General features: G+C 41.8%; 1 protein-coding gene across 1 annotated transcript in view; it reads right to left on the reverse strand.

Annotated features, from left to right (window-relative positions):
- Window positions 1-26,363, reverse strand: part of PARP4 (poly(ADP-ribose) polymerase family member 4) — a 109,075-nt gene that overhangs the window by 70,562 nt on the left and 12,150 nt on the right. Inside the window, exons 4-11 of the mRNA XM_065397604.1 lie at window positions 21,583-21,661; window positions 20,842-20,955; window positions 16,948-17,097; window positions 14,641-14,778; window positions 12,829-13,002; window positions 4,913-5,073; window positions 3,183-3,320; window positions 69-167 (exon numbers count right to left, since the gene is read on the reverse strand). Of these exons, the coding sequence (XP_065253676.1) occupies window positions 69-167; window positions 3,183-3,320; window positions 4,913-5,073; window positions 12,829-13,002; window positions 14,641-14,778; window positions 16,948-17,097; window positions 20,842-20,955; window positions 21,583-21,661 (1,053 nt within the window). The remainder of the gene's footprint in view (window positions 1-68; window positions 168-3,182; window positions 3,321-4,912; window positions 5,074-12,828; window positions 13,003-14,640; window positions 14,779-16,947; window positions 17,098-20,841; window positions 20,956-21,582; window positions 21,662-26,363) is intronic.

A 26,363-nucleotide genomic window follows, 5' to 3' on the forward strand; every position in this document is an offset into this window, starting at 1 on the left:
TTACAAAAAGAAACTTAAATTTCTTTAAGAGTCAAAAGAACCCAATATTATAACTAAGTATTTCAAACCTGATAGAATCACTGAAATAAATGCCACTCCCGAGCTTCCCAATATCAGTTCTTTCCATGCCATGATCTTCAACCACTATCTTTGGTAAAAGGAGACCTCTAGAAAAGAAATAGCATCAGTTAATGAAGGTAGAAGGATCCTGACATACAGTCCCAATTAATACATACTGAGTAAATAGGGTGCCACTGATGAACCAGACAAAATACAGTTTACAGAAACCATGGAAAGGGAGTTCTGGAAAATGTTCAGTAAAACAGAGACATTACTGAGTTGGTCACAATAGGGAAAATCCCTGGGTGAGGTTCATCAAGAGGATATTACAGTAAATACTCCTTATTTGTCTAGTTTTAGCACATAAAAACTGCATGTTACAAAGTAAAAACAAAATAGTGATCACTGGCAAACATCCACATTAACACAAAACCAGCACTTAATATTTGTCTGTTATATAAAATAGTGCTACTTTTCTATAACCTATACTATGTGGAACACCATATACCTATCACAGATACATACATTATCTAAGCAAAACAAGGGTGGGCAAAAAAGGTAGAGTGTCCAGGAGTGAAGGGCAGTTTGATCCTTAACTTTAATCTTCTTTTATGGAAAGTCGGTATTGTCAAACAAAGCAGCTTTAAACTTTTGATGAGATTACAAATTTGGTTGCTATTGGTAACTGCATAGATTTAATATACTTAGACTTTTGTAAGGCATTTGACCTAGTACTGCATGACATTCTTACGAAAAAATTAGTACTATATAATATAGTTAAAGCACATCTTAAATAGATTAAGAGCTGGCTAACTGATAGAACTCAAAAAGCAGTTGTCAATGGGGAATCATCATCAAATGGGGATGTTTCTAGTTGGGTTCCTCATGGATTGGCATTAGGCCCGATGCTGTTCAATATTTTAAATCAAGTGATCTGGAAATAGATATACTGTCACTGTTGATCAAATTTGAGGATGACATAAAGGTTGGCAGAGTAGTAAATAAGGATAAAGACAAAGTGAGGGCAGTCATACAGAGTGATCTGGATCAGTTGGTAGGCTAGGCCCATTCAAACAAAATACATTTAAATACAACCAAATGCAAGGTCATACATCTAGGAACAAGAAACACAGGCAATATCTACAAAATGGGGGCTGGTATCCTCAAAGCTGTGACTCTGAAAAAGATTTTGAGGTCACAGTGGGTAAGAAACTCAACATGAGCTCCCAGTGTGACACTGTGGCAAAAAGGGATAACACTGTTCTTGGACGTATAAACAGAGAAGCTCTAAGATTATTTTACCATTGTTTACAGCATTGGCGAGACTGATAGCAGAATACTGCATACAGTTCTGGTGTCCACATTTTTTAAAGGATGTTGAAAATTTGAAGTGGGCACAGAGAAGGGCCACAAAAATCATTTGAGGTCTGGAGAAAATGTCTTACAGCGAGAAACTTAAAGACCTTAATAGTTCACTTGATTACAGTTTATAAGTACCCTGACAGGGAGAAAATAGCTGTACTGAGGGGTTCTTTAATCTTGAGGAGAGAGGCATAACAAGAACCAACGGCTGGAAGCAGAAGTCAAACAAATTCAAATTAGACATAGGCACATATTTTTGAAGGTGATAAACCTTTGGACTAAACTAACAAAGGAAGTAGTAGATTCTGTATCTGTTGATTTCTTCAAATCAAGACTGGATGCCTTTCTGAAAGGTATGTTTTAGTAAAAGAAATACGATATTGGGCTCAATGCAGGGGTTATCAGCTGACTTGGTTTGCAAGGCTCAGGCTATGGGGCTGTTTAACAGTTGTCTAAATATTCAGGCCCAGGGTGGAGCTCAGGCTCTGGGACACTCCCTCTTCGTGGGGTCCCAGAGCCTGAACGACTACACCACAGTTAAACAGCCTCGAAACCCAAGCCCTCCAAGCCTGAGTCAGCTGACACAGACCAGCTGTGGGTCTTTAACTGCAGTGTAGACATACCCTTAGTGGCCTGTGATATACAGGAAGTTCAACCAGACAACCTAATTGTCCCATATGGCCTTAGAATCTATGAATTCTGTTAAGATTATGACAGAAACCAACTTTATTCAAGAACAGATTTGGCTATAGAAATAAAACTAACATTGTATTATTTATACAGTATCATAGGTGTGCATGGCCCGTTACAAGCAAATAAAGTTAACAGATTCTTGTCCTCAGGACTTGCAATCAAAGTAGATGATCACATGAACACTCATTAATGAACTCAGTACTTACTACTGTGAGTAGTCGCATAGAATTTGTCAGTACTACTAGTACTACTATTGGCTGCAAATGTTTGACCCTTAATTAGATCCAACACAAGGGATGAAAATAAACAGTGTGTGTGGTAAGATATGGGTCACAACAGAAGAAGACAATGATGTGTGCTTAATATTACATACACACATATATTTTAAAAAATAACATCAAAAAATGGAGGATGGAGGTCAGCAATGGAAGACTTGCTAGAAGAAAGGATATATTATTAGGATATATTATTCACATTTATTACTGTAAAAAGTAACAGAGTCTTGTGGCACCTTTAAGACTAACAGATGTATTGGAGCATAAGCTTTCGTGGGTGAATGGGACATGTGTCTGACAAAGTGGGTATTCACCCACGAAAGCTTATGCTCCAATACATCTGTTAGTCTTAAAGTGGTCACAAGACTCTCTCTTGCTTTTCACAGACCCAGACTAACACGGCTACCCCTCTGATACTTGACACATTTATTACTCTTTCCACACTCTCTCTATTTTATTAGGGTAGTAATTAAGCTTAAATAGTACACACTGGAAAAAAAAGTTCTTTCTCTACCCAGGTATTTAAATTATGCTTATTACCATGATATCTGACTACTTATATCCACCCTAGACCCATTTTCAAGAGACTATCACATCTTCATAATAGAAAAATCTACCTTTTCTTTTGAACAGATGAATTATAATGTACCTGCATAAATGTTAATGCTCAAACATTAAAGTAAACATTTGCTTAATGTCAAAGAAAATGAGTCCTTTATAAACTCAAAATATTAAACAAAAAGGTAAAAAGATGCTGGAAAACCTTAAAGAAAAAATACTGCAAGTTCTTACCGGGAGAGAATTCCAACGAAGTTGCGCACAGATGATGCATGGAATAAGGATTGAACATTCCCAAGATTGCTCAGAAACTCTGCTGTTTCACTTATTCTGCCAACTCTGTATATTTGTAAAACTTTCACTGGACAGTCACTGCAAGAAATTGAAAATGAACTTTGAGGCAATGTGAGTTAGAAAGTGTATTCAAATTCAATTAATAGCTAGAGGGTGAAGAACTAATATGTACCTCAAAGAAATGATTACTCTTCATTTGTTTTTCTTTCATAATTACAAGAACCAGACACAGTACAAAGGAGCATTTACTGAAAACGCACTGGAAATATTTAAATATTAAAGGCAAATAGGAATACAAATTGTAATTCTATAGCAGCTATCTAATCTGTGATTGCCTGTAATCTCATAGTAGGTTTCCCCCTTTTCTAGACAATGTATTTATGTTTCACAGAGTTCAAGCTATGGCAGAACTGTGAAAAAATCAGAATGTTAGTTTTCCAAAATTTTAACAAAAACAGATTTTGAAGTTTCCATCTCTCAGGCCTACTCATTCATTGTCCTTTTGGAGTCAACAGTCTGGGTGACCTAAGAGGAAGAGCTTCTAGTTTATGATCTGCACAGAACGTAGCTGCATTACACTACAACTCCCAGCAGCCACTGACACTTGTCTGTTGAGGCTGTAGACAGGACCAATGGAAGTTGTAGTACACTGACTAAGGCTTAAAAGGTATTTAGATGCCCAACTCCATGAATCAATGGGAGTTAAAGATATTTAGGCACCTGAGGATCTGGGCCTACAAGCTCAGTCCAAACAATCCTGCCACAAGCTCAGCTACATACAAAATACATATTCAATTACAAAACAAACATCATGGGATCCTCTCTTAAAGATATTTAAATAACAAATTCAGAGTAGTAGGAATAGGTGCTGAATCCCTCAGTAGCACGAGCAGAGAGGAATTTAGCAAAGCTTTTTTAAAATATGCCTTTTTTGGTATCCTTTCAGATCCTGGGAAGTCCAGACTTGGTGCAGATCAGTGGATCCTGCTCCAGAAACAAACACAGAAGCCATAAAATCTAATTAAAACAAATTTAAAAATAGTTCCTTCCAAAAAGGAAGATGATGTGTTATTGAGGCCTTGAATAATGAAACAAAAAATAGAGCAGTTTTATCAGTCTCATCAGATACTGTCATAATGAATTTGTTTCTATTCAATCCACATGTACATCATAGTAGAGGAAGATATATCTTATGCAGCTGATCCAAGCAAAGATGGGCAGGAAGAACAACTGGGGCCAAGATCCAGCTGTTTTTAGAGTTGGGAGTGAGCTACCAATGGCCTATCATCATGCTGGCTGTACAATCTGCAGGGCCCCAAGCAAGGACACAGCCCCAAGCTGCTGGAGCTGATGACTGGGCATGAATTTCTTCCCATCTGGTTCTGGTCCTAGGGAAGGTATGGGAGCAAGTTCTTTCCCCTTCCTTTGGTCTCAGAGATGGAGGCGGAATAGGACAAACACCTGACATGCTATGCCTGCTTACTTTGCTTTTGTAAAGGCCAGCCCTGCCTACTCCACAACCCTGCTGGCTCTGTAGTGGAATGGAGTGTTCCAGAAGCCAAAGATCTCACTGCTGTGGCAGAATCTGGTGGCCCACCCCTCATTATATGTATTTTATGCATTATTCCTATAATACTACTGAGATTATCTTATCACTATTAAACACCCACCTGTGATTATTTTTCAACACCTGCTGTTTAACATTGAGAAATTCTTCACTGTTTGGATTGATAGCTTGTATCTTGCATCTTAAAGCCCGGTATTTAGCAAGAGATGGTGGGTTAGGGCTTGACATACTTGTTTCGCAAACATTAAGCATGTCTCTGATTAGCTAAAATATAAAGATATAAATTAGAATTGATATGTGGATAATATATTGTAGTGACTAGTGAACAGTGTTCTAATTCTCTACATTTTTGGTGACTTTTGGGGGAGGGGGGGTCATTTTATACTTGTTACATTTAATATAGAAAATAACCAAAACCCAGAATAAAGAAAAAGATAGAAAGTTATAGTAAAAGAAAACCATTCACACTAATTACAGTGAAATAATACTGGAACTGAAGATAAAAGCAGAGACTATTTCAACTTATCCGTTAGCATGAATAGCAAGAGTGAGACCAGGTGTGGCACCTTATGTAAACAAAACATGGCAGATGCAGTTAAACTGCTTTCATAAAACTCCAAATCAATCCAAGCCTTGGGCCATCTCACAACAACTCAGCAAGCCAGTACTTTCTGTTGGCTGGCTGCCATTTTGACTTTGCTCCTGGGACTGTCCTCACTCCCTGGCTGCCACTCAGCAGCCATCCTGTGTTGTCAGCAGTGCCACTGGCCAATCAGGAGGGCAATGGCACTAAAAGCAATGCACAAAGCTGGGCTTCACAGCCTAGGAGAGGGGGGTGTTGTGGTCAAAGACCACAAGAGGGAGCGGAGCTGGGAAGGAGGTTTAGGAAGCGGTTAGGGATAGGGGAAGTCCAATTAAATGTAAAAGGAACACTTGGATGGAGGGTTACATAAACCTGAGGATTAGCAGGCCATACAATAAAGCGGCTTCCTTGTGCAGTGGTTAAGTTAAGGTGAAAGGGGATAGGGATGTAGGGGTCCGACGGCAGGGCACATCCATGGCTCTTACTAAATAGTAATTTTCCCTCTGGATCTTTACCTATCGCTTCCCCTTCCCAACATGCCAAGCCAAAAACGTTAACCACTTCTTTAGGATGCAATTTGCGGAGGCAAAATAGCTGTGGGGGTTCCAAGGGCCATAATGACCACAAGGTTCCGATACCCACCCAGATATGTTGAGCAGCGAAATCATAGGGAGTGGTGATGAAATGGCTAGGTTTATGGGGTGGTTTAACTTCCCATACCTGCCGGTGGATAACCCAGTCCCATAGACAATTCGCCCAGGGTTTTGGCACAAGTAAGTGCACTGGAGCCCAGGTGCCATTAATAGGTCCCAAAGTTTGGAAAGTACATGCGACAGAGTCACAGCTCCATTTTGACAATGTCCACGTATTTCTCCACTTCCACAGCTCGGGTGGCACTCCCACAGTAGTGGTAAGGGTTTCAGGCCACCACTGATTTAAAACATCGGGTTGCATTTTTTCTAAGAGATCGTTAAAGAAATCCTGCATTTGACTACAAGCTGAATCCCAGACAGTGTCCTTTCCTGCTAAGGCAAGGGTGTTTACTAATTTTTGTAGGAGGGTTTGGGTTGTGGTTCCCAGTTCTGACAAGGCATGGAGGGCTTTTATATTGGTATAGGTGTTGGTTAACCCTGCCTCAGTAAGGAGGCCTGATGCTTTTTCCAAATTTTCCAGGCATTCTTTATGGTCTTGGGCTTTGTCTATTGTCCAAATAGCAGCTGCTCTGGTTAAGTTATGCAAGGCTCCTTCCACCAAGCCTCCCCCTCCCTGATAAAAACTTTCCCACTGCACAAGCTGGGCCAGTTGAATGGTCGCTTTCTGAGAACAATCAGGGTACTAGGTAGTTATTTGGAAAGCAGAGAGGGAAATGAGAAAGTGGTGGTTCTCATAGTAGCATTTAGCACAATCCACCACTGGAAACAACAATTCCATCGGTAGGATGTGCTATACCACATTTGTTGTTCCGAGACTTGAATTTCCCTGAGGCCACGGCCAGACAGATTTGTATGGGAATTGGAGAAAATATGAGGGGGAGTAGCTGGGGAGCGGGGACTACAACAATGGGCAACTATGTAGAGCCGGGGTACACTGCAATACGACACAGGCCAAACTGGAGGTCACTGATTGGCTAAAATTTAGAAAAAAAAAATTACTTTTTCCCTCCCCACCCCAAGTTCGTTAAGGAGGAGAGGCTGAGAAATATTAAAAGTTTCATCTTCAGATAGTTTTGGCTAGCTTCCGCAAGCTATTCTTCAAGATTTCGTAGTCTTAGTTCACTTAGCTGTCCGGCAATGAGGCTGCAAGGGAGGGGTTACCAGCACAATCACCTTGCTTTGTCGGAGGCTTTATTATGGCCTCAGGTGGAGAAGTTGTTTTCTTAGCAAGGTCCGAAGGCTTAATGGATTTGTCAGCGGACAAGAGTCCCTTAGCATAGGGCCAGGGCAGTTCTTTGCTGATGGACCTTTATGCAGACCCACTCTCTGGTTTCAGTGAGTGGCAGGACTGCTGTATATAAAAAGACCTAACACATTTCGTTAGTGCCTGACTATTGTGTAATTTATTAAATGACTGAACATTTGAGCTAGGCCAGCAGGGCACTGTCGGTAGCTGCATTGGGTGCCCTGGTAAAAATTTTATGAGGGCTGAATTTGGTCTTTTGATTGGGAGTGGCCTTTAAAGGGTATTTGGCCATACTGGATCTGTGAAGCTGCACATAGCTCTTTTATAATTAGTTCAGATATGCCAGATTGTGATACAAAATTCTTAAGCAAAAGCTCCACAACAGCCCACGCATGACATATTTTACCAATGCAAAACTGTTGCAAAACCTCCGCCCAAGATTCTGCATTTTCCCCTTTTACTAGAAAATACACCACCAAAACTAACACATAGTAATGTATTTTCCTGTAAAAAAAAGCAAATGCCTGCAACATTCAAACACCTGAATAAATCAATCCAAATATTTAGAAAGAGTTCTCAGAGGGACTAATACATACTTACAATTATAACATTTAAACATTTGAATAAAATTAATTCAAATATCTAGAAAAAGTTTTTAAAGAGGGAAAAGTGCTGCCTGCCCAATCATCACGTCACTGGCAGTAGTGCTGGGCCGCAGAGGAAAAGTTTTACTTAACTGCAGCAATCAACGGTGCACAGTCATCCGGTGATGCACGCGAGCAAATAGGGCCAGAGCACCTGAGGCGCAACCATCCAGGGAGCGCCAAAGGTGATCAGGGTATAAGGTGTACCCAACAACACTTCAAGATTTCTATTTGTGGCTTTTTAGTTGATATTAGCCTTTACTTGCTATTTGTAACCAAAACAGATTTAAAATTTTTCATTCTTCTGGCTTTGACTATTTTGCTGCAGCCACAACTTTGGTCTTTATTTAAAACAATTTAAACTTTGTAAAGCATTAAGTTACTTTAAGGATCAAATGTTAAATACCAAAACTAAACAACACTAGTTTACTTTGTTTGGCAAAGTATTTTTTTGGTTCTATAACCCCAAAACAACATTAATTTATCTTAAACTTATAAAACAAAAAATTATACACACCAGGAGTGTTTCTTAACAAATTCAACTAACTTTTTCATAGTCAATTGATTTCACCTATATAACCTTTTGCCTGGATTATTTACAGACACTCCCAAAGGAATGGCTGCAAAGAAACCAAGAATTTCTTTTTTAACATTTATTCATAGTTTTATCGCTTATGCCATTTGTGACGGGTTGGATCACAGAAACCCCCTTGGGAACTGCCACCCAATGTACCAAGACTACTTCTGCTCCTGTTTTCCCTGCCAGCTCAGGACTCCAGTACCCTGTCTTGCTGAGCCAGACACTCCAGTCTGCTCTAACACAGACCCAGGGTCTGAATCACTTGTCCCAAAGCTGCAAGTTTACCTGAAAACAGCTCACAGTAGTGTGCTTGTCTTTAGCACTCAGATGCCCAACTTCCAATGGGGTCTAAACCCAGATAAATCCGTTTTACCCTGCATAAGCTTATGCAGGGCAAACTCATAAATTGTTCGCCCTCTATAACACTGATAGAGAGATACATTTTATATTTCTAGTTTTAGATACAAGAGTGGTACATTTATACAAATCAGATGATTATACTTAGTAGATTATAAGCTCTGTAATGATACCTTACAAGAGACCTTTTGCATGAAGCATATCCCAGTTACGTTATATTCACTTATTACCGTATTTTCTCTAAAACTATTCCAGTTACATTATATTGACTTATTATCAAGTTTTTATAAAACCATATAGACTGCACAACGTCACACCATTATTCAAGCAATTACTATTATAAAAGAAAGAAAGCAAGAAGCCAACTCTGCAATTACTTAATTTCCACCAGCAACTACAGAGTTAACCCCTCACCCCCTCTCCTAACTTCCTTAAACTGCGGTTGCCTGCCCGTTTGGGCCCAATCCTTTTTTTTTTTTCATGGGCACAGGCATTGTTTTACTATCAATTCAGCAAGGAGGGTGGGCTGTTTTTACCAACCCTTCTTGTAGAAGAGGATTAATTATTTAACAAAGCAATTACTATTATACTTAAAGAGTGGTTAAACAACACAACAACGCTAAAACATTTGCTATCATGCTTGAAGAATAGTTAAACAACACTAAAACACAGCAATAAGCCTTAGTCTCCTTTCCAGGCGAGAGCAATTTTCCTAGCCTCCGTTTCCCAGGTGAGGCCAATTCCTCAACATTCACACCACTGGGGAGGGTTTATAAGGGAGGTCCTCGCATGCACCCTGTCCGGCAATGAGTTACCAATCCGCCTCTGAGAGGAACGGGGTAGGATGCCCAATTGCCCCAGGTTTTGGCAAGCGATTTCCAGGGGCCGGAGCCCACTCCATACGCGAGTCCACGCTCCAAAGGAAGGGGAGGGAGCTCACTCCATACGCGAGTCCATGCTCCCAAAGGAAGATTTGGGGAAGGGTTTTGGTCGTAGGTCAATCACACAGAAGGTTAGGAAAGCCTTGGTCCCCGTACACCCCTCCCCCAGTAGAGAGCACCGGCCCGCCTTCAAGAGAACGGGATGGGATACTCTACTACCTAGGAGTACGTGGACGGATTCCCTGGGGCCTCCCCGCTCTCCGAGCAAGGAGGTGGTCCCCGTACACCCCTCCCCCAGCAGAGAGCACCGGCCCGCCTTCAGGAGAACGGGATGGGTTGCTCTACTGCCTAGGAGTACGTGGACGGTTTCCCGGGACCTCCCCGCTCTCCGAGCGAGGAGGGACACAATTGTCACTTAAGGGGTAGAAAAGGGTGGGGACCCCCTTACGACCCACAATCACACATCACACCTAATTCAGGATTTTTACTACGACAGTCCTATCCGGCCACCAGCCTAATACTGATGGGAGTCCTGCCAATCCCCGGGCCGCGGATCTCACCAGTCCACACGGCCTATTGCCGGTGGGAGCCACTCCGGCCCCTTCGGCTGCTCCGGGATTCCCTGTACCTTGCCCTACATGCGCAATGGGGGTCTCCGGTTTTCCCAGTCCCTTGCCCCACCTGCAGTAGGTTCCAGGGTGCCCTGTACCTTGCCCCACTCAGCCAGCGGGGTTCTCCGTTATCCTTGGTCCCTTACCCCGCCTGTAGTGGGTTCCAGGGAGTGGATTCCGTCCCCTACTCACTATGGGGTCCACTTTCCCGGGGTTCCTCAGCAGCCGGCCCTTCACTCCCCTCTGGGGAAACCACCTCCCAGAGGGCGACAGCCACAAAGCTGACTAAGACAAAGTAGAAAGCTTAAAAAGGCAAAGCATAGGAGTTTGGTGTACTTCTTGTTCTTATTGAGATTAGAAACCTCAATTTACACTCTCTCACGCTGTTCGTGCACAGCCTCTCCCTTAATAGGATAGTGAGCTATGCCCGGACATAGGGAGAAGGCATTAAATGCCTCCCTCTCAGTTGTTTACCTCTAGTCCTCGGGCCACTCAGTTCTTGAGTCAGTGGTGGTTTCCTTTATGTCCCGGAGAGATCACCCAGTCTATTCAGCCTCTGTTCCTGCCTGAATAATCTCCTGTCATCCGAAACTTGTTTTTATTCTGGGCTGGCACTCTAAAAGTGTTTAACTGCCAGACGGATGTCCCAGTAATTTCACCGAGGCTGTCCCAAAGAAACCGTTGGGTCTAAGACCTCGTGTACACACCACAAAACAGACAGTTCCCTACGCCCCCCCTAGCTTATAGCCTAAGGAAACAATGATAGAGATAGCGCAGCATGATGCAAGAACTTAAGCAGACAAGTTACAGAACGGACACAAACAAAACGAACAGGCGTCAGGCAAATGAGTCTAACCTTAAAAGGTTCGGATCACAGCGCGTTCTCACCTGAACCTAGAGCCTATGGGCAGCTTCTCACCGAATCCCAAATAGAGACAAGGGTCTCTTACCTGGCGCCTGGGATCGGTGTGGGAGCGGTCCACGGTCCTCCGGTCCGGTGGGACGTCGAGTGATCCCGGACGAGCCCCCAAATTGTTGTGGTCAAAGACCCCCACGCAGTCATTTTAGTTCAAAGACTCAAGCCTGAGGCCAGTTTATTGACATACATACCAGTGCACTGGGGTGTAGTCCGGAGACTAACACCCTGAGCAACAGCTCGCAGGCTGCTTTATTTCGTCAAACCGCAAGCAAAGTACAAACAATAGTCATGAGTTAAGAAATTAGGGTTGGGGTTAGTCCCTCCCCCAAACCGCGAGTTAAGAAAGTAGGGTCGGGGTCAGTCCGTCCCCTCCCCCCCCCCCCCCCCCCGGTACCTTCCTTATTAATTTTCCGAGAAGTGGGTGTTTATTTGGGTAGAGGGGCGCTTGGTGGTTTTCCCCAGGGGTGGTACTTGGCACCAGTTTGGGCACATTTCTCAAGACACGTTATTTTCCGGGGTCTTTTGGTTAAAGATTGGGGGGGTTCCATGGGACGCCTAAAGAGGATCTATGATTGGCTATTTTTGCAGATAGCTGGAATTGGAAAATGTTGCAAATAGCTGTAGCAGCAAGGATGATTAACTCTTTGCAAAAACAATTTCTTAATGTAAGCGGATATTCTATTTTTCGAGCGATTTCATAAACTTGCGGTTATTATATTGCGAAAGCAGGGACTTGCTGCAGCTTTTAGCATTATTCTGTGTTTCTTTCCTTCCTTCCTTTCCCCTCCTCTGGTCATTACTTTTGACCGAGTTTGGCAGAGAATCGTGTTGTTCAGGCTTTAGGCCTGCTCTACTCTGTGTAAAGGCCATCAGCATAACAGATCTCTGTTGGAGGGTTTATTTCGGGGCCCACAGATTCACAGCTCTGGCTATCAAAAAGAAGCCCCCCTGCTCTATTTCCCCACAGGGGAAAGGTGAGGGATTGAGATCATGTTATCACAAGACTCGGATCAATCCAATTCCCAAACCTTAGCAGGGAGTTGTCCTGCTCTGAGGATGGAGACAGGGTGGGGAGGCCAAGCAACCCAGCACCAGCTTGTGCCTGGAGAAGTGGCACATACACATTTTATTAATGCATATTGATAGATTCCAAGGTCAAAAGGGACCACTGTGATCATATAGTCTGATCTGTATAACAACATATCATGATGGGACACCTAACCTGCACACAAACTAATTATATCACATTAAACTATAAAAACATTATATTGTTGCCACATCATCAGTCATGGGCAAGATTTATGGGATGTGAGACTTCTGGTATCAGAAACTTTCCTATGGCCAAAGATAATTATATCAAACATATTTTAAATGTAACTTTTTTGCACCACTAGTAACCCCCCATTGTTATTTGGATTCACAATGGAACTACATTTTAGTAGCTCTTGCAAGAGTTAAAAAATATCCTACTTACTGGTGTAACAGTATTTATAAGTGACACTACACAGGACATATCAGTGCTTACTAACCATCTGAAAGTGTTACCTGACAGAGGTCCTGTTTGCTAGATAACAGTCTTTTGGTAATATTATAGTCTATTCCATTTTTGTGACGTATAATTCGATAGAACTCCATCATCATCGCTTTCAGTGCCTTTGCTGCTGTTCCCTCATTCATTGCATTCTTTATTTGAAGTAGAATACCTTCCCCTTTGCTCACCTTCAAGAGAAGAGATTATTAAATATGAAATCCTGACAAAACAGTCCAACAAGCCTGAAAAAGGTAAATACTAGAAATAGAGGGTAATTTCTTTCCACATTAAGATAATACTTTTTTGTTTATTCTTTGTTATTGCAACATCAGTACAATGCCTTTTTGTATCTGAGTTAAACCAAGGACCTAATTCTACCTTCATGCTGAGATACTCTGCAAGTAGTCGTGCTGATTTCAGTAGGACTACTGACGAAGTAAGGGGAGAAGTATGTACCCCAAGTATATAACAAAAAAGAACATGGATTTAATTAGCTGGCAGTGCCTCTTAGTTTCTTGTAAATTCACAAGGTCAGACTAACTCTTTATTAAATAATGGAATCCCAGAGGGTTTATGGTTGGAAACTACAAGAAGATAACAATAAATGTTAATAAAACTTCTAAATCATTAGTTTATCTAATGGTACATAAGGCAAACACCGATTTATAGCAAGTGTCTGAAGATTGCACTGAAGTACCATTATCCATTTGACATTCTGTCCAAATTTGAAATAAAACAGGAAATAGAACATAAGAACGGCCATACTGGGTCAGACCAAAGGTCAATCCAGCCCAGTATCCTGTCTACCGACAGTGGCCAATGCGAGGTGCCCCAGAGGGAGTGAACCTAACAGGTAATGATCAAGTGATCTCTCTCCTGCCATCCATCTCCACCCTCTGACAAACAGAGGCTAGGGACACCCTTCCTAGAGGAAATAGATTTGCTCGCATAGCTGTACTGAATTTCAATATAGCTGTTACTTGTAATACATTCCCATTTGATCCTTTCTGCAGAATGCCAGGTAATACTTTGATGATCACAGAACAGTAGGGAAGAGGCAAACTTCAATATAATTTACACAAACCATAAGCAATATCCAGTAGTGTAAAAGTGGTGACATAAGCCAGGAACTTCATAACAAAGTTCTACTCTATATCAATATTGATCCAAGGTTGATCCTTGCTTCACAATGGCCCTTTGGCAACATTGCTAACTGAACCACAGCTTCTAAATTCTTATATTTTAAAAATTTAAGACTATTTCTTAGGAAATTGCACATAATGATGTTTCTCTTACAAATTAACTACTTTGGCAGTGAAGCCAGTCAGAATATATGAATTTTATCAAATTAATTCTTACAGAGGGACACATTGGGATACAGACCTTTTCACTTCTAGGACTATGGTTCATATCTTACCTACATTGGCAATGATTGAATGTTATCTATCAAATGCCTGGTGACTTATGTGAAATGAATAGGAAATCGCAGTAGACAGGCTCCCACATCAAATGGTATGTCTAAATTTATTTAATGTATATATTAATTGATTTATAAAATGCACCCACCACAGTCTCTGGATATATATATACATACATACATATACATACACACACACACACACATTATATACATATATATACACACACACACACACACACACTAGATACAGTTATGGAGGTGTGTTTAAATACAACTGTATCTAGTATAGTTCTGATCCCAGTTTGGAAAGGGCAAAATACTCTTGCCTGGAAACAAAATACTTATATTAATACTTAGATAACACTGGTTCCTAAAGAGTAACCATTTCTAAGCAAAATTAACTTACATCATTTAGGCTGATGTTGTTTACTGGTTCAAGTAGTAAATGGTCCAAATGACCAAGTGCTTCTGCCCAGATCAGTTCCACAAAAGCACTAATTTCTTGGGATAAAGTGCTTGAATTTATGGCTTCCTCTAGAAGTAGCTGCAGTAAACAAATATCAGTTAATAAAAGAAACAGAGATGCAGAACTTGCTCCTCCAGTTCTCACACTGGTAATACTCCCATTGATTTCCCTGTTCTCATAAGCGTTATACTACAATATATGTGTTAAAATTTACTATGACTTATTTAGGCCAATTGACTTGAATGGGAGACTTGCTTGCAAAAAGTCTCCCATTCAAAGTGTGAGGTCATGTTCTTGCTTGATAGTTGAGTGGAGTATCTGATAATGAATGGGATTTATTATTAAAATATAGTGCAAACAAGCTCCAGATGAGGTGGTATATTCTGCCAGCTCTGCTGGAACAAACTCAACAAAAAAATTAGAGAATTTTTTCACTTCAAGGTCCCAGAAACAAAGACAAGGTTTTCATCTTGAGGCCAAAAGACCAAAAACGTCAAGACACTTGATCACGGCCTTGGATAGACCAAGAGACTACCTACACTTGACCAGAGCTCGGAGAGCCGAGAAGCGATACTGCAATTCTTTCTCCTTTCCCTTTAAACCATCCCCAAACCACTTTCACCACAGTCATAACTCTTGTGAACAATTTTTCTAATCAATTCCCTAGACTCATACTGAGTCTCTGTCTTGCACAGACTCTTCAGCTAACTCAATTGCTCCCTGCTCCCTCTTTCCTTTCCTCCATTATTCTTTGTGACGGACTACCCCAAAATTGCTTCCAATGCCTTTCCCAATCTCAGTGAGGGCAGGAGCCAATCAGCTGCTGATTGATGGATCTATTGCTTATACAATGAATAGGACAATGGACTGCAAACGGTAAGCTTTGCTAGAATGGACTGCATGTCCCTACTATTTTCTTTATTATGCAGTTAATACTGTAAGTTCAGGATGGATGGATTCAAAATGATTGTTGTCTTCATTTAGGGTGCATACTATTTCTCCTGGTTCAAAAAGCTGCAAAAAATTTTATAAGTCTATCACAAAGACATTCCTCTCATACAGGTAAAAACTGGGGATGCAAAGCTAGAGAAGAAAGGAAGGGCCATGAAAACCAGTGCAATCCATACATCCAAAGCAGCTAAAGAAAGTATGGAGAGATTTTCTAATGTGTACTGAGGAACATTATTAAAATATTAGCTTTTGGGTTTTTTTTGCAGTATTTTTGAGCTCCAGTGGTTGCCATAAAGTCAATGTTTTCCAACAGTTACTGCACAGCAGTATCAGACACAACACAAATGTTTCTCTATGCTTAGAATAGGAAAGAACTGTTGGAAGGTAGTGAAGTTTTAGTGACAACAGCTGTATTGCTTCAGAGAAAACAATACAAGGGATTCTAACTTTCCTGTAAAAAGCAACAAAGAGTCCTGTGGCACCTTATAGACTAACAGATGTATTGGAGCATAAGCTTTCGTGGGTGAATACCATGCGTCTGACGAAGTGGGTATTCACCCACGAAAGCTTATGCTCCAATACATCTGTTAGTCTATAAGATGCCACAGGACTCTTTGTTGCTTTTTACAGATCCAGACTAACACAGCTACCCCTCTGATAATTAACATTTCCTGGATATAGGTGATATAATCTTAAAGCCAGTTTTGTGTCAACACGTAGTTTAGCTTATCTGGGGCAAAGGGGAGGGTAGATTGCTTACAGTAAAAAGATACATGGAAAAAAATTTGTATCGCACTGTCTATCTGCTATTGAAAATAGATGTAATCAAACCTATTTGAAAAATACTCCTGGGGCCAGGATCCAACTCACTGTTTTCAATGGGAGTCTTCCTACAGACTTCAGTGGAAATTGGATCAAGGCTATGAACATAAGTAATGAGTGAGAATTCTGGCACTTGAAAACATCAAATTGTACAATATCCTGACATCATTGGGCACAACTCCCACTGACTTTGATGGAATATTCTATGTACTTACCAATGGTGGAATAAGGATACTGGGAATTCTCTACAGCGTGATTAATTAAATTTGCTTTTCATATGTTAGAGTGAAGTAATGTAAACCATTAGTTCATTATTCCTAAAAATCTTTCAAAACATTAGCAGATAAATACCATTTTCCCTAACCTATTATATTCTACTACTTAAATCTAAACCATAATCCTCACAATCAGAGAATCAGAAACTAATATAAATCATTAAGACCAGAAGAATACAAACAAATAAGTCATACTAACCTCTTGTAATTTCATAGAGGCTAAATAGTCTGCACCAGGTGGAAAGGTTTCTCTTAATAGAAAATCCTGGTTCTTCAAATCTTCAACATAAATCTCATAATTTTCTCTTACTTCTTCAGAAGTCTTAGTTGCAATGAACTGTTTTTTACTCTGTGAATGACAACATCAAAATACATAAGAAAAAGAAGACTTACAGAAGTGTGCCAGTTTTGTGGCATGTCACACTACCAGCTGAGAGACTTGTGCGCAAGGTTAATCTAGAGCTCTAGCATAACAGGTTTTCAGAGTGTGATGGGGTGTATAAACTCTACATTGGGACAGAAGGGGTTGAGGAGCAGTTCCGGGCCCAGATGACTTCACCCCTCCACACATACTGAGCTTGCTCCAGTTGGAAGAGCATCTTAAAAGGGAAACAGACAATTTGGAAGGGGGGAATAACCTTTTTGGACATAGAAAAAGCCTATGATGTGTTATGGAGAATACGACTACTTCATAAAGTAGGCTCCCTGGGTATTATCGGAAGAATGTATATATGGGTCAGGGACTTCAGCAAATGAACAAGTCTGAATAGGGAAAGCTTTTTCCAACACATACACAACTGCAAATGGAACTCCACAGTGGAGTGTAATTAGCCCAACCCTCTTTAACATCATGATAAATAACCTCCCCAAGGAGATGAGTACAGGAATAGGGATCACATTATTTGTTGATGTCTTGTGTCATACAGACCAAAAGCAGAAACCTTTATTCTTTTGGCAGCGCTTTCAATTATGCATTTAAGGGAAGTGCAGAATAGGGAAACAGGTGGGCCTTCAAATTCTCCATAGACTAAACTAAGGGAATGATGTTCACAACAAGGAAAACCCAAACAGATGTAAAGTTATAGCTACATGACTGCCTCTCATGGACCATACTGAAAATATTAAAGTACAAAGGTAGAGTTAAGTTACTTAAAAGTATCTCTGGAACATACTGGGGAGTGGATATGAAAAAGGTGGTAAGGCTATACAGAACAGGAATTAGACCACTTATTGAGTATGGATGCCAAGACTTTAGGTCAGCAGTGAACACAAATCTGAGAAAACTAGACTATATCCAAGTACAGCCATTGCATATTGCATGTGGTGCCTTCATTCTCATGCCTCTATGTGCACTACAGAAAGCAGCCAATGAAGTGCCTATCACTCTTGGAATGAAGTTCTTAGACTTAACCTTTTGGGCCAAAGTACTAGGTAACACTCAGCGAATATATAATGATTATTTGGAATTAAGTGGAGGCTAAGTAGGGCAAAAATTCAAAGTTCCCCATGTAAACAGGGTACAGAAGTGGATAAAGGATCTTAATGAAAAAAAAAAAAAGGACTAAAAGAGATCAAAATCTACAGCTATTGGGAAAATTATCTGTCATCGGAAAACCATTCCCCTTGAGGTAGGCATGAAATAATATAATGAAATAAATAAAAGGAGAAGAATGATAAATATACAAGATATAAGAAATCAATATATTTGTGATAAGTGGGGACACTATGGCCATATATATATACAGATGACTCAAAAGACAAAGGAACAGGAAGAGTGGGAAGAAGCCTTCTGCGTGTCCTCATTCAGACTCAAGAAAGTTCTAATGCTAACTAATTTTGTATCCATTTTTACGGTTTAGCTAATAGGGATTGTGCTAGCATTAAACTGGGCTTTAAATGTGTGATCAGCTGCCATGGTCATCTTCCCTGATTCCTTATCAGGACAGCAGGCAATTTACAATGGAAAGTCTGACATCAGAAATTATATTCTGAATGCAATATTACTGCTAACAACCAAACTGGCGCAATTGGATATAACCACAGTAATAGCATGGATTCTGGTGCAGGTAGGGATAGCAAGGTAGCAGGTAGGGATAGGTAAAAGATTGGAAGACAAACAGGCAAAAGGGCTATTAATTGTGAACAAATTGACCAAGGAACCTCCTTAAGCAAACTGAAATTTAAACACCTAATGAAAAATGAGTTAAGGAAGGAATGTCAAGAACTGTGAGCAAGCTAAATGAAGGGGAGAAAATTCCAAGTAGTATGCCAAACAGTTGACAACGTTGATATAATTCAAGACCCTAAAAGGAAGAATTAAGTGGTTCTTTTCAGAATTCTAACAGGGCATTGTGGGTTAAGCAGTAATTTATTTCTAATTAACAAGAATAAAGATGAATTATGCGTAACAGGTCCAGGAAATGATAGATCATATTCTTTGGGATTGTAAAGACTGTACCAGTGAAAGGAGGTGTTTATACAGAAAACTCAGAGGCCTTAAAATAATAAAATTTTCCTTGAAACAACTATCAAGGATACAAGGAAAATGGGGCCCAATAAAAAAAGTTCTTCTGCAATTCTTTAAGAATACTGGGAAAGGTGCAAGATTCTAAGCCAAGAACAAGGTATGAAGAAGAATGGGGGACACCTACCTTGGGAGCTCCTAAGTAAGAATGCAGCAGGAGTCCTGGCTGCAAGAGTAGTTCTGCTAGCAGCAGTTACCCCAGGCCCTAAAGGAAGAGCTAGCCGTTCCCTAAGAGTAGGGAACCTTTTGCTCTAGCTTCTGGAGGATCACTTAATGAGGCATTTGACCACACCTTGGACTAGGGAAGCAAGTGGTAGGAAGTGGCTCAGGGAGGCAATCCTGAAACGGGTATATGCTATCACTGCCTCTCATAAGGTTCCTAGGTCAGAGCCTGGTGGAGAGAGAGAGCTTGGCTCCCGTACCAATTGCCCTTTGGGTGGAGGGGCATAAACCCCTTTCTCTCCCCCAACCTTGGAGAGGAGAGTACAGAGATATTGTAAGCCTTGAGTCAAGACTGTGCCACCCACAGGAGTCTGGAGGTGGGTTAAAGACCCTTTATTTTCTGGGGGCATTGGACTGTATCTATTTTGTTGGACTCTGTTACCCTGAAAGGAAGTGAATGCAATTGGTGATCCAGCCGGAAGGCCTAGTTGCTACCTACCAAAAGGTGGACCACTTAGCATTAGAACAATTGCTGGAGAGGGACGCTGGAAACGGACCAGAGCTGGCACCCAGTGGTATAACCACTAGACAGCACCACCTGTACATGTAACCCCCATCACACAAGGTACGTTTTCACTGCAATATAAAACCTGTTGCACCTAGTCTCAGAGCCCAGGTCAACTGACTTGGGCTAGTGGGACTCAGGCTGTGGGGTTAAAAATAGCAGTGTAGATGTTTAAGCTCAGCCTGAAGCCCAGGCTCTGAGATCCCCCTCCCTTGAGGGATCTCACAGTCCGGGCTCCAGCCCAAGCCCGAACGTCTAATCTTCAATTTTTAGCCCCACAGTCCGAGCCCAAGTCAGCTGACCCGGGCCAGCAGCAGCTGTGCCCCAGGTCTTTTATTGCAGTATAGACATACCCAAAGAGGCAATGCTTTTAGGATTGCTGGAGAAGAACCAGAGGGTCAGGAAGGGCAAGCATGCTGCATTACTCACAAAGTCTGTAATGGCTGGGTAAATTCTTAAAAATAAATGACAGGAAAAGTCATTTTACCAACTTTGAAGTGACAGGACTGGCAAATAATTGGCTCCAAGTAGGGCCCTTGATGTGACACAATGGGCCAAATTCACCCTGGTTTACGTTCAGATAACTGAACTCATTTGTGTTACACTGACATTGGCTTCAGTAGTTGCAGGAAAGATTAATTAGCCTCATTGTGTCTGGGAGCCTACTTTCAGTCAGTTATGTCAGTCAAAAGCTAGTAGAATGACCTTTTCTTTTATTTATATTTAGTAATCTGATTGCAAACAGGAATGACAAGCATTTGGCACGATGGGATGGATTTATTAAATATACTGAAATAAACTAACAAATAAACTTGTAATAAATGACAAAAAACAGCTCATACCTTGAATCCATCTGACATGCTGAAGTGTGCAGATATTCGAAAGGGAAACTCACACGATTCCTGGGAACACTGCAATTCAATAACTACAACTTGTTTGCCTTTCTCAGTACTAATCTGAAAAACAACAACCCTTTTATTTCAATACATGTCCCGTTCATACTGTCATTAATGTTTTCTTCAACTGTTTGTTGTCATAACATATACTTCCACACGTCCCCCACATTGTATAGGGAACCATCATGATTTACTGCTATGAAAGCATTAGTGGAATGTACAGCAATTATTTATTATTTTCATTACCACAGCACCCAGAAGCTCCAGTCAGTATCAGAGATTCACTGTGCTGGACAATGTACAATTTCTTCTATATTTTGAGATTTGAAAGTCTTCTCCATTTTGAAATGAAAACTTATTGTATTTAAATTACATTTAATTTATTTATATAAAATCTTTGTTAACTGTATAAACTGCCAGAAGAATATACATATTACTGTACTTTGTTACCTTGGGGATGTTATAGTGATAAAAATTAGAATTTTGTTTCAAGTAAAGTTAGGCAGCACTGAAAGATGTACTACTTTAAATTTGTTTGTCAATAGTGTTCTTTGTTTTTGTGACCCTGGTGGCATAATAATTTGTAAGATTAAAACAAAAAATTAAAGTAATGCATACAGAACTGCAAACCATTTATTGATCCTACTGCATTCTACTAACATAAGAGATGTCACTAAAGATGCTTACTTTTTCAAGGGCATCATATTTTGCAACTTCAAAATCTTGTGGAAAATAAGGAATATCTTGATCATTTTCTGTATAAAATCTGAAATCAGAATAATTGAAATTCTCTTAACATTTTAAAATAAATCTTTGAAATTAGTAATTTTACAAGGTTGCAGCATCACACTAAGTGCAGGGCCTACACTTATGCAATATAAGCGTATTTTCCCACAGCCCAGAAAAACCAAAAACTTATTCTGAACAAGTAAAAATCAGTGCCACACAGCTGCTGACCTGCACTAAAAGGTCATGGATACTTTGACTGATCAGTGTGTCCAACCTGAAGCTGAACATGGAGACTGGCTTTCAACTTTACTCATCTTGCAAAAAACATTGGGCAACCAAATGAACAAATGTGATTTACCTGCCTGGCCCACTAATTTGCTAAATGCCTTCTCTGGTTTTGCCCATCCAGTTGCATTTTAGCAATCCTAAATATCAGTGGGAGATTAATTCCCACCCTGTCCTTAGACTTTAAATATATGTCCTAATATTAAAGTCATGCCCTTCAACATCAAGTATTTTAAGCAAATAAGTATAATTTGTAACTGATTCATTCCTAGAAAATAATTAACATCTGTTCTACCACTGATAGCTTTTAATGCCAGTGAAATATGTATTTTATTAATAAGTTTTAAAAATGTGAGTGTCTTAGTTGTTTCTTCTTATGCAACTTGCTCTCTCCTTAATTACAGTAACAATCAGCCCTTTGCTCTCAACTGGCATAGGAGTAACTTCAATGCACATGATATTCAGCTGTGCTGGGGGCTTTATGGTAGCCAGGGCCGGCTCCAGCATTTCTGCCGCCCCAAGCAAAAAAAAAGAAGCCACGATCGGCGGCGGCAGTTCAGCGGCAGGTCCTTCGCTCCTAGAGGGAGTGAGGGACCTGCCGCCTCCAAATTGCCGCAGGTGCCGCCCCTCTCCCTTGGCCGCCCCAAGCACCTGCTTGTTAAGCTGGTGCCTGGAGCCGGCCCTGATGGTAGCTGCAGGTGCTCAGCACTTCTGAAAATCAGATTCATTGAGTGTTCTGTGGCAGAAGGACCAGACAGGAATGTAAACAAAAATCTATCCGTTTTAGCAGAGAAATTCTGTAGCCAGAGAAATTGCTATAGTGAACAAAACTCTAGTTTAAGATAGTGTGGCCTTTTAAAATCATAATCAATTATTTTATATGATAATATTATCATAATAATTATAATAAATTATAAATATATGTTATAATATTACATTTTTTAAACACAGAGTTTGAGCCCACAGTCTTTTCTGCCTATTTAATTCCAAATAAGATCAATGGAAGTTTTGCATGTATCAGGAATGCAGGATTGAGTTATGTGTGTCTATTTAACCAATACAAAAGCTAAGAAAGTCCAGGGCTGCCCGGGGGGGGGAGGGGGCGCAAATGGGGCAATTTGCCCCAGGCCCTGGGCCCCGCAGGGGCCCCCGGCCCCGCCTCCACCTTCCCCCATCCCCCAGCGCCTCAGCGCGCCGCGTCAGGAGCGGCCCTGGAGAGCGCTGCGGGCCTGAGCTCCTCCCACTGAATCAGAGCCGCATGGTAAGGGGGCGGGGCTGCGAGCTTCGGTCCCGCCGAACCACGCCGCTGCAGCACTGTCCAGGGGCCAGGGCAGCTCCTGGACACGGCACACTGAGGCTCCGAGAGAGGGGAGAGGCGGCGGTAACCCAGGAGCGGCCCTGGACAGCGCTGCTGGGAGGGGCGGTCAGTTGGATTGTGGGCGTTCTGGGGGTCTGTCAGGACGCAGCGGGGGGGTGGATAGGGGTCGGGGCAGTCAGGGGACAGGGATCAGGGAGGTTGGTGGGGGGGGGGGGTCCCGGGGAGGTGGTTGGGGGGGGGGGCGGTGAGGGGACAAGGAGCAGGATGGGTCGGGGATTCTGAGGGGGGAAGTCGGGGGGCAGGAAGTGGGTGGGGGTCGGATAGGGAGCAGGGCCAGGCTGTTTGGGGAGGCACAGCCTTCCCTACCCTAAAGCTCATTCAGCAGTTTGAGGCTTGCAGACATCTATTTAACACAATGAGCCAAGCTGTTATCTTTTCCCTTAGGGCTACCATCCCTTTCACTTCTCAAATGCCAAATTATAGTCTACATTTAATTTCAGTGCCATAGGGAGATTCATGTCAGGGGAGGGTAGCTTCATTTAAAATTAGCCACTTTAGATTCACAGTGATAGAGCCAAGAGAGCCATGGGGGAGGGATCACATGAGAAGAGCAATATCATACACCACCTACCTCCTTCCCAACCCTACCAAGGGAGACCACCCCCCTGCATTCCCTGAGGCTCCAGAGGGGTTAATTCAGTGGTTCTCAAAGTTTTGTACTGGTGACCCCTTTCACATAGCAAACCTCTGAGTGTGACCCCCCCTTATAAATTAAAAACACTTTTTTATATATTTAACACTATTATAAATGCTGGAGGCAAAGTGGGGTTTGAGGTGGAAGCTGACAGCTCGCGACCCCCAGTAATAACCTCGTGACCCCCTGAGGGGTCCTGACCCCCAGTTTGAGAACCCCTGGGTTAATTTAATTTTAGCACCCTGTGTCCATTCACATGCATGTGCTATTTTGAGCATTTCAGTTTTCACAACATAGGCTCATCCCAGATTTTGGAACAAGCTCAAATGCTCAGTTCGTGGAGTATGTACATAGTCTATACTAAAGACAAACCCACAGTAACCATCTCCAGTTTGTGAGGGACCCCATGGAGCCAGTCTCTAGGAAACAGATAAATTCATGGAGGTTACGTCCATTAATGGCTATTAGCCAGGATGGGTAAGGAATGGTGTCCCTAGCCTCTGTTTGTCAGAGGGTGGAGATGGACGGAAGGAGAGAGATCACTTGATAATTACCTGTTAGGTTCACTCCCTCTGGGGCACTTGGTAGTCGGTAGACAGGATACTGGGTCGGATGGACCTTTGGTCTGACCCAGTACGGCCATTCTTATGTTCTTATGTTCTAACCTAAATGAACCCAAAGTTATGGAGACAGATATGAGTTAAGAAAGCCAGCAGAGTATCAGAAACCTGGAAAAATCTCTGACTGGTTGGGCTCAGGCGTTTGGTCACAAGCTGAGGTGGTTCAAAAGTTTTGGATTTTTTTTAAGCAGAATTTTTGTATTGTTTCTTTAAACAATCAAACACAGCAAGCAGCAAATATTTGGCCACACACTTCTGAAACCCCAAACCATGTTCAGGTTTTGGCAGACTAATTTCAGATTTTCAATTAAAAAAAACCACAACAAATTCTCAAGGAAAGCAGACATTGTCTGTGATTTTTTCTGCTTTTTAAAAACCCCTAGTTTTCGATCCAAAAAAAGTTCTGACGGAAAATATTTGTCCAACTCTTTTAATGAGCTTTAGTGCCTTTTAGCACTAGCTGATGCTGAGAACCAGTGATACCTTGTAGAGGTGACTTGAAAAGAAGTTTTCTCAAAACTGGGTTTGTGCTGAGATGCGGAAGGTTTTTAAATGTTTATTTTTCCCAGGGCCGCCTGGGAGGAGAGGGGGCAAGTGGGACAATTTGCCCCAAGCCCCGCAGGGGCCCCCACGAGAATATAGTATTGCAACTTTTTTTTATGGAAGGGGCCCCCAAAATTGCTTTGCCCCAGGTCCCCTGGATCCTCTGGGCGGCCCTGAGAAAGTCGAAGTTAAAGGTGATCTGAAAATGGGGGAAAACTTTTTTTTTTTTTTTGCTTTCTTAAGATGCATAAAAAAAAAGGCCTAGAGGTTCTCTTTCATAAAAAGTGCTTTGGGTTTTTTTTAATTGGAAATCTCCAGTTTGAATTGCCTGTTTTTGATGGAGGACTCTCTGGACTGCTTGAGAACTAGCAGATTAGGATGTCACAGGAGATTAAAATCTGACAAAATGGAAGGGGAATGGGAGAAAAAGCTCTGTTTATGAAAGATTCAATATCCTTGCCTCTTTAATTGAAAGCTCATACAGTTCTCTAGGCCTCAAGCAACATTAAGGAAGACAACCTTTACCACTCCTGATATTACAAAGCTTAAAAAAAAAAATTTTAAGAAAAAGCACAATGATTTTTATTCCATTCGCCTTTGCAGGTCACCTTTCAGATGACTGCTTTGCAGTCAGCTCATTCTGGTGTGTGATGATGCTTTCCATTTAATTTTGTAGTAAGATCCCCATCCTCACGTTAAGCGAATCCAATTTCCCCATAAGAATTAATGTAAATAGGGGGATTAGGTTCCAGGGAAATTTTTTTTTGCCAGACAAAAGGCATTATATACATTTTAAACAAGTAATTTAATACAGGTACTGTACTATAGTTGGGAGGTGCCCCTGCCTTACCCTACACAGGCACAGCCCACTGGCACTGGAGATGAGGCAGGCAAGGAGGCTGAAGGTGCTGTAGGCTAGGAGAAGCACGTTGCGCAGCAGCAGCAGCTTCCCCTACTCTGCAAGCATCAGGGGTGGGGGGCTCAACCCTCAGCCCACCCACTCCCCTCCTTCCCCCAAGCCCCATCTTTGATCTGCCTCTTCTCCCCCTTTACTTCCCATGGTCCTCCCCCCTCCCTCCCCTCCCTTCTAAATGCAGCAAGCCAGCTGATTGCCCTGGGCAGGAGACAGGGGAGGGAGGGGGAGCCTGTGCGCTGAGTACTCGCTCCTCCCCCCTCCCTCCTGCCCGGGGCAATCAGCTGGCTTGCGTTTAGGAGGCAGGAGGGAGGAGCGAGGACTTGGCGCAGGCTCCCCCTCCCTCCCCCCTGCCTCCTGCCCGGG

Source organism: Emys orbicularis, chromosome 1 (assembly GCF_028017835.1).
Source record: "Emys orbicularis isolate rEmyOrb1 chromosome 1, rEmyOrb1.hap1, whole genome shotgun sequence".
NCBI lineage: Eukaryota > Metazoa > Chordata > Testudines > Emydidae > Emys > Emys orbicularis.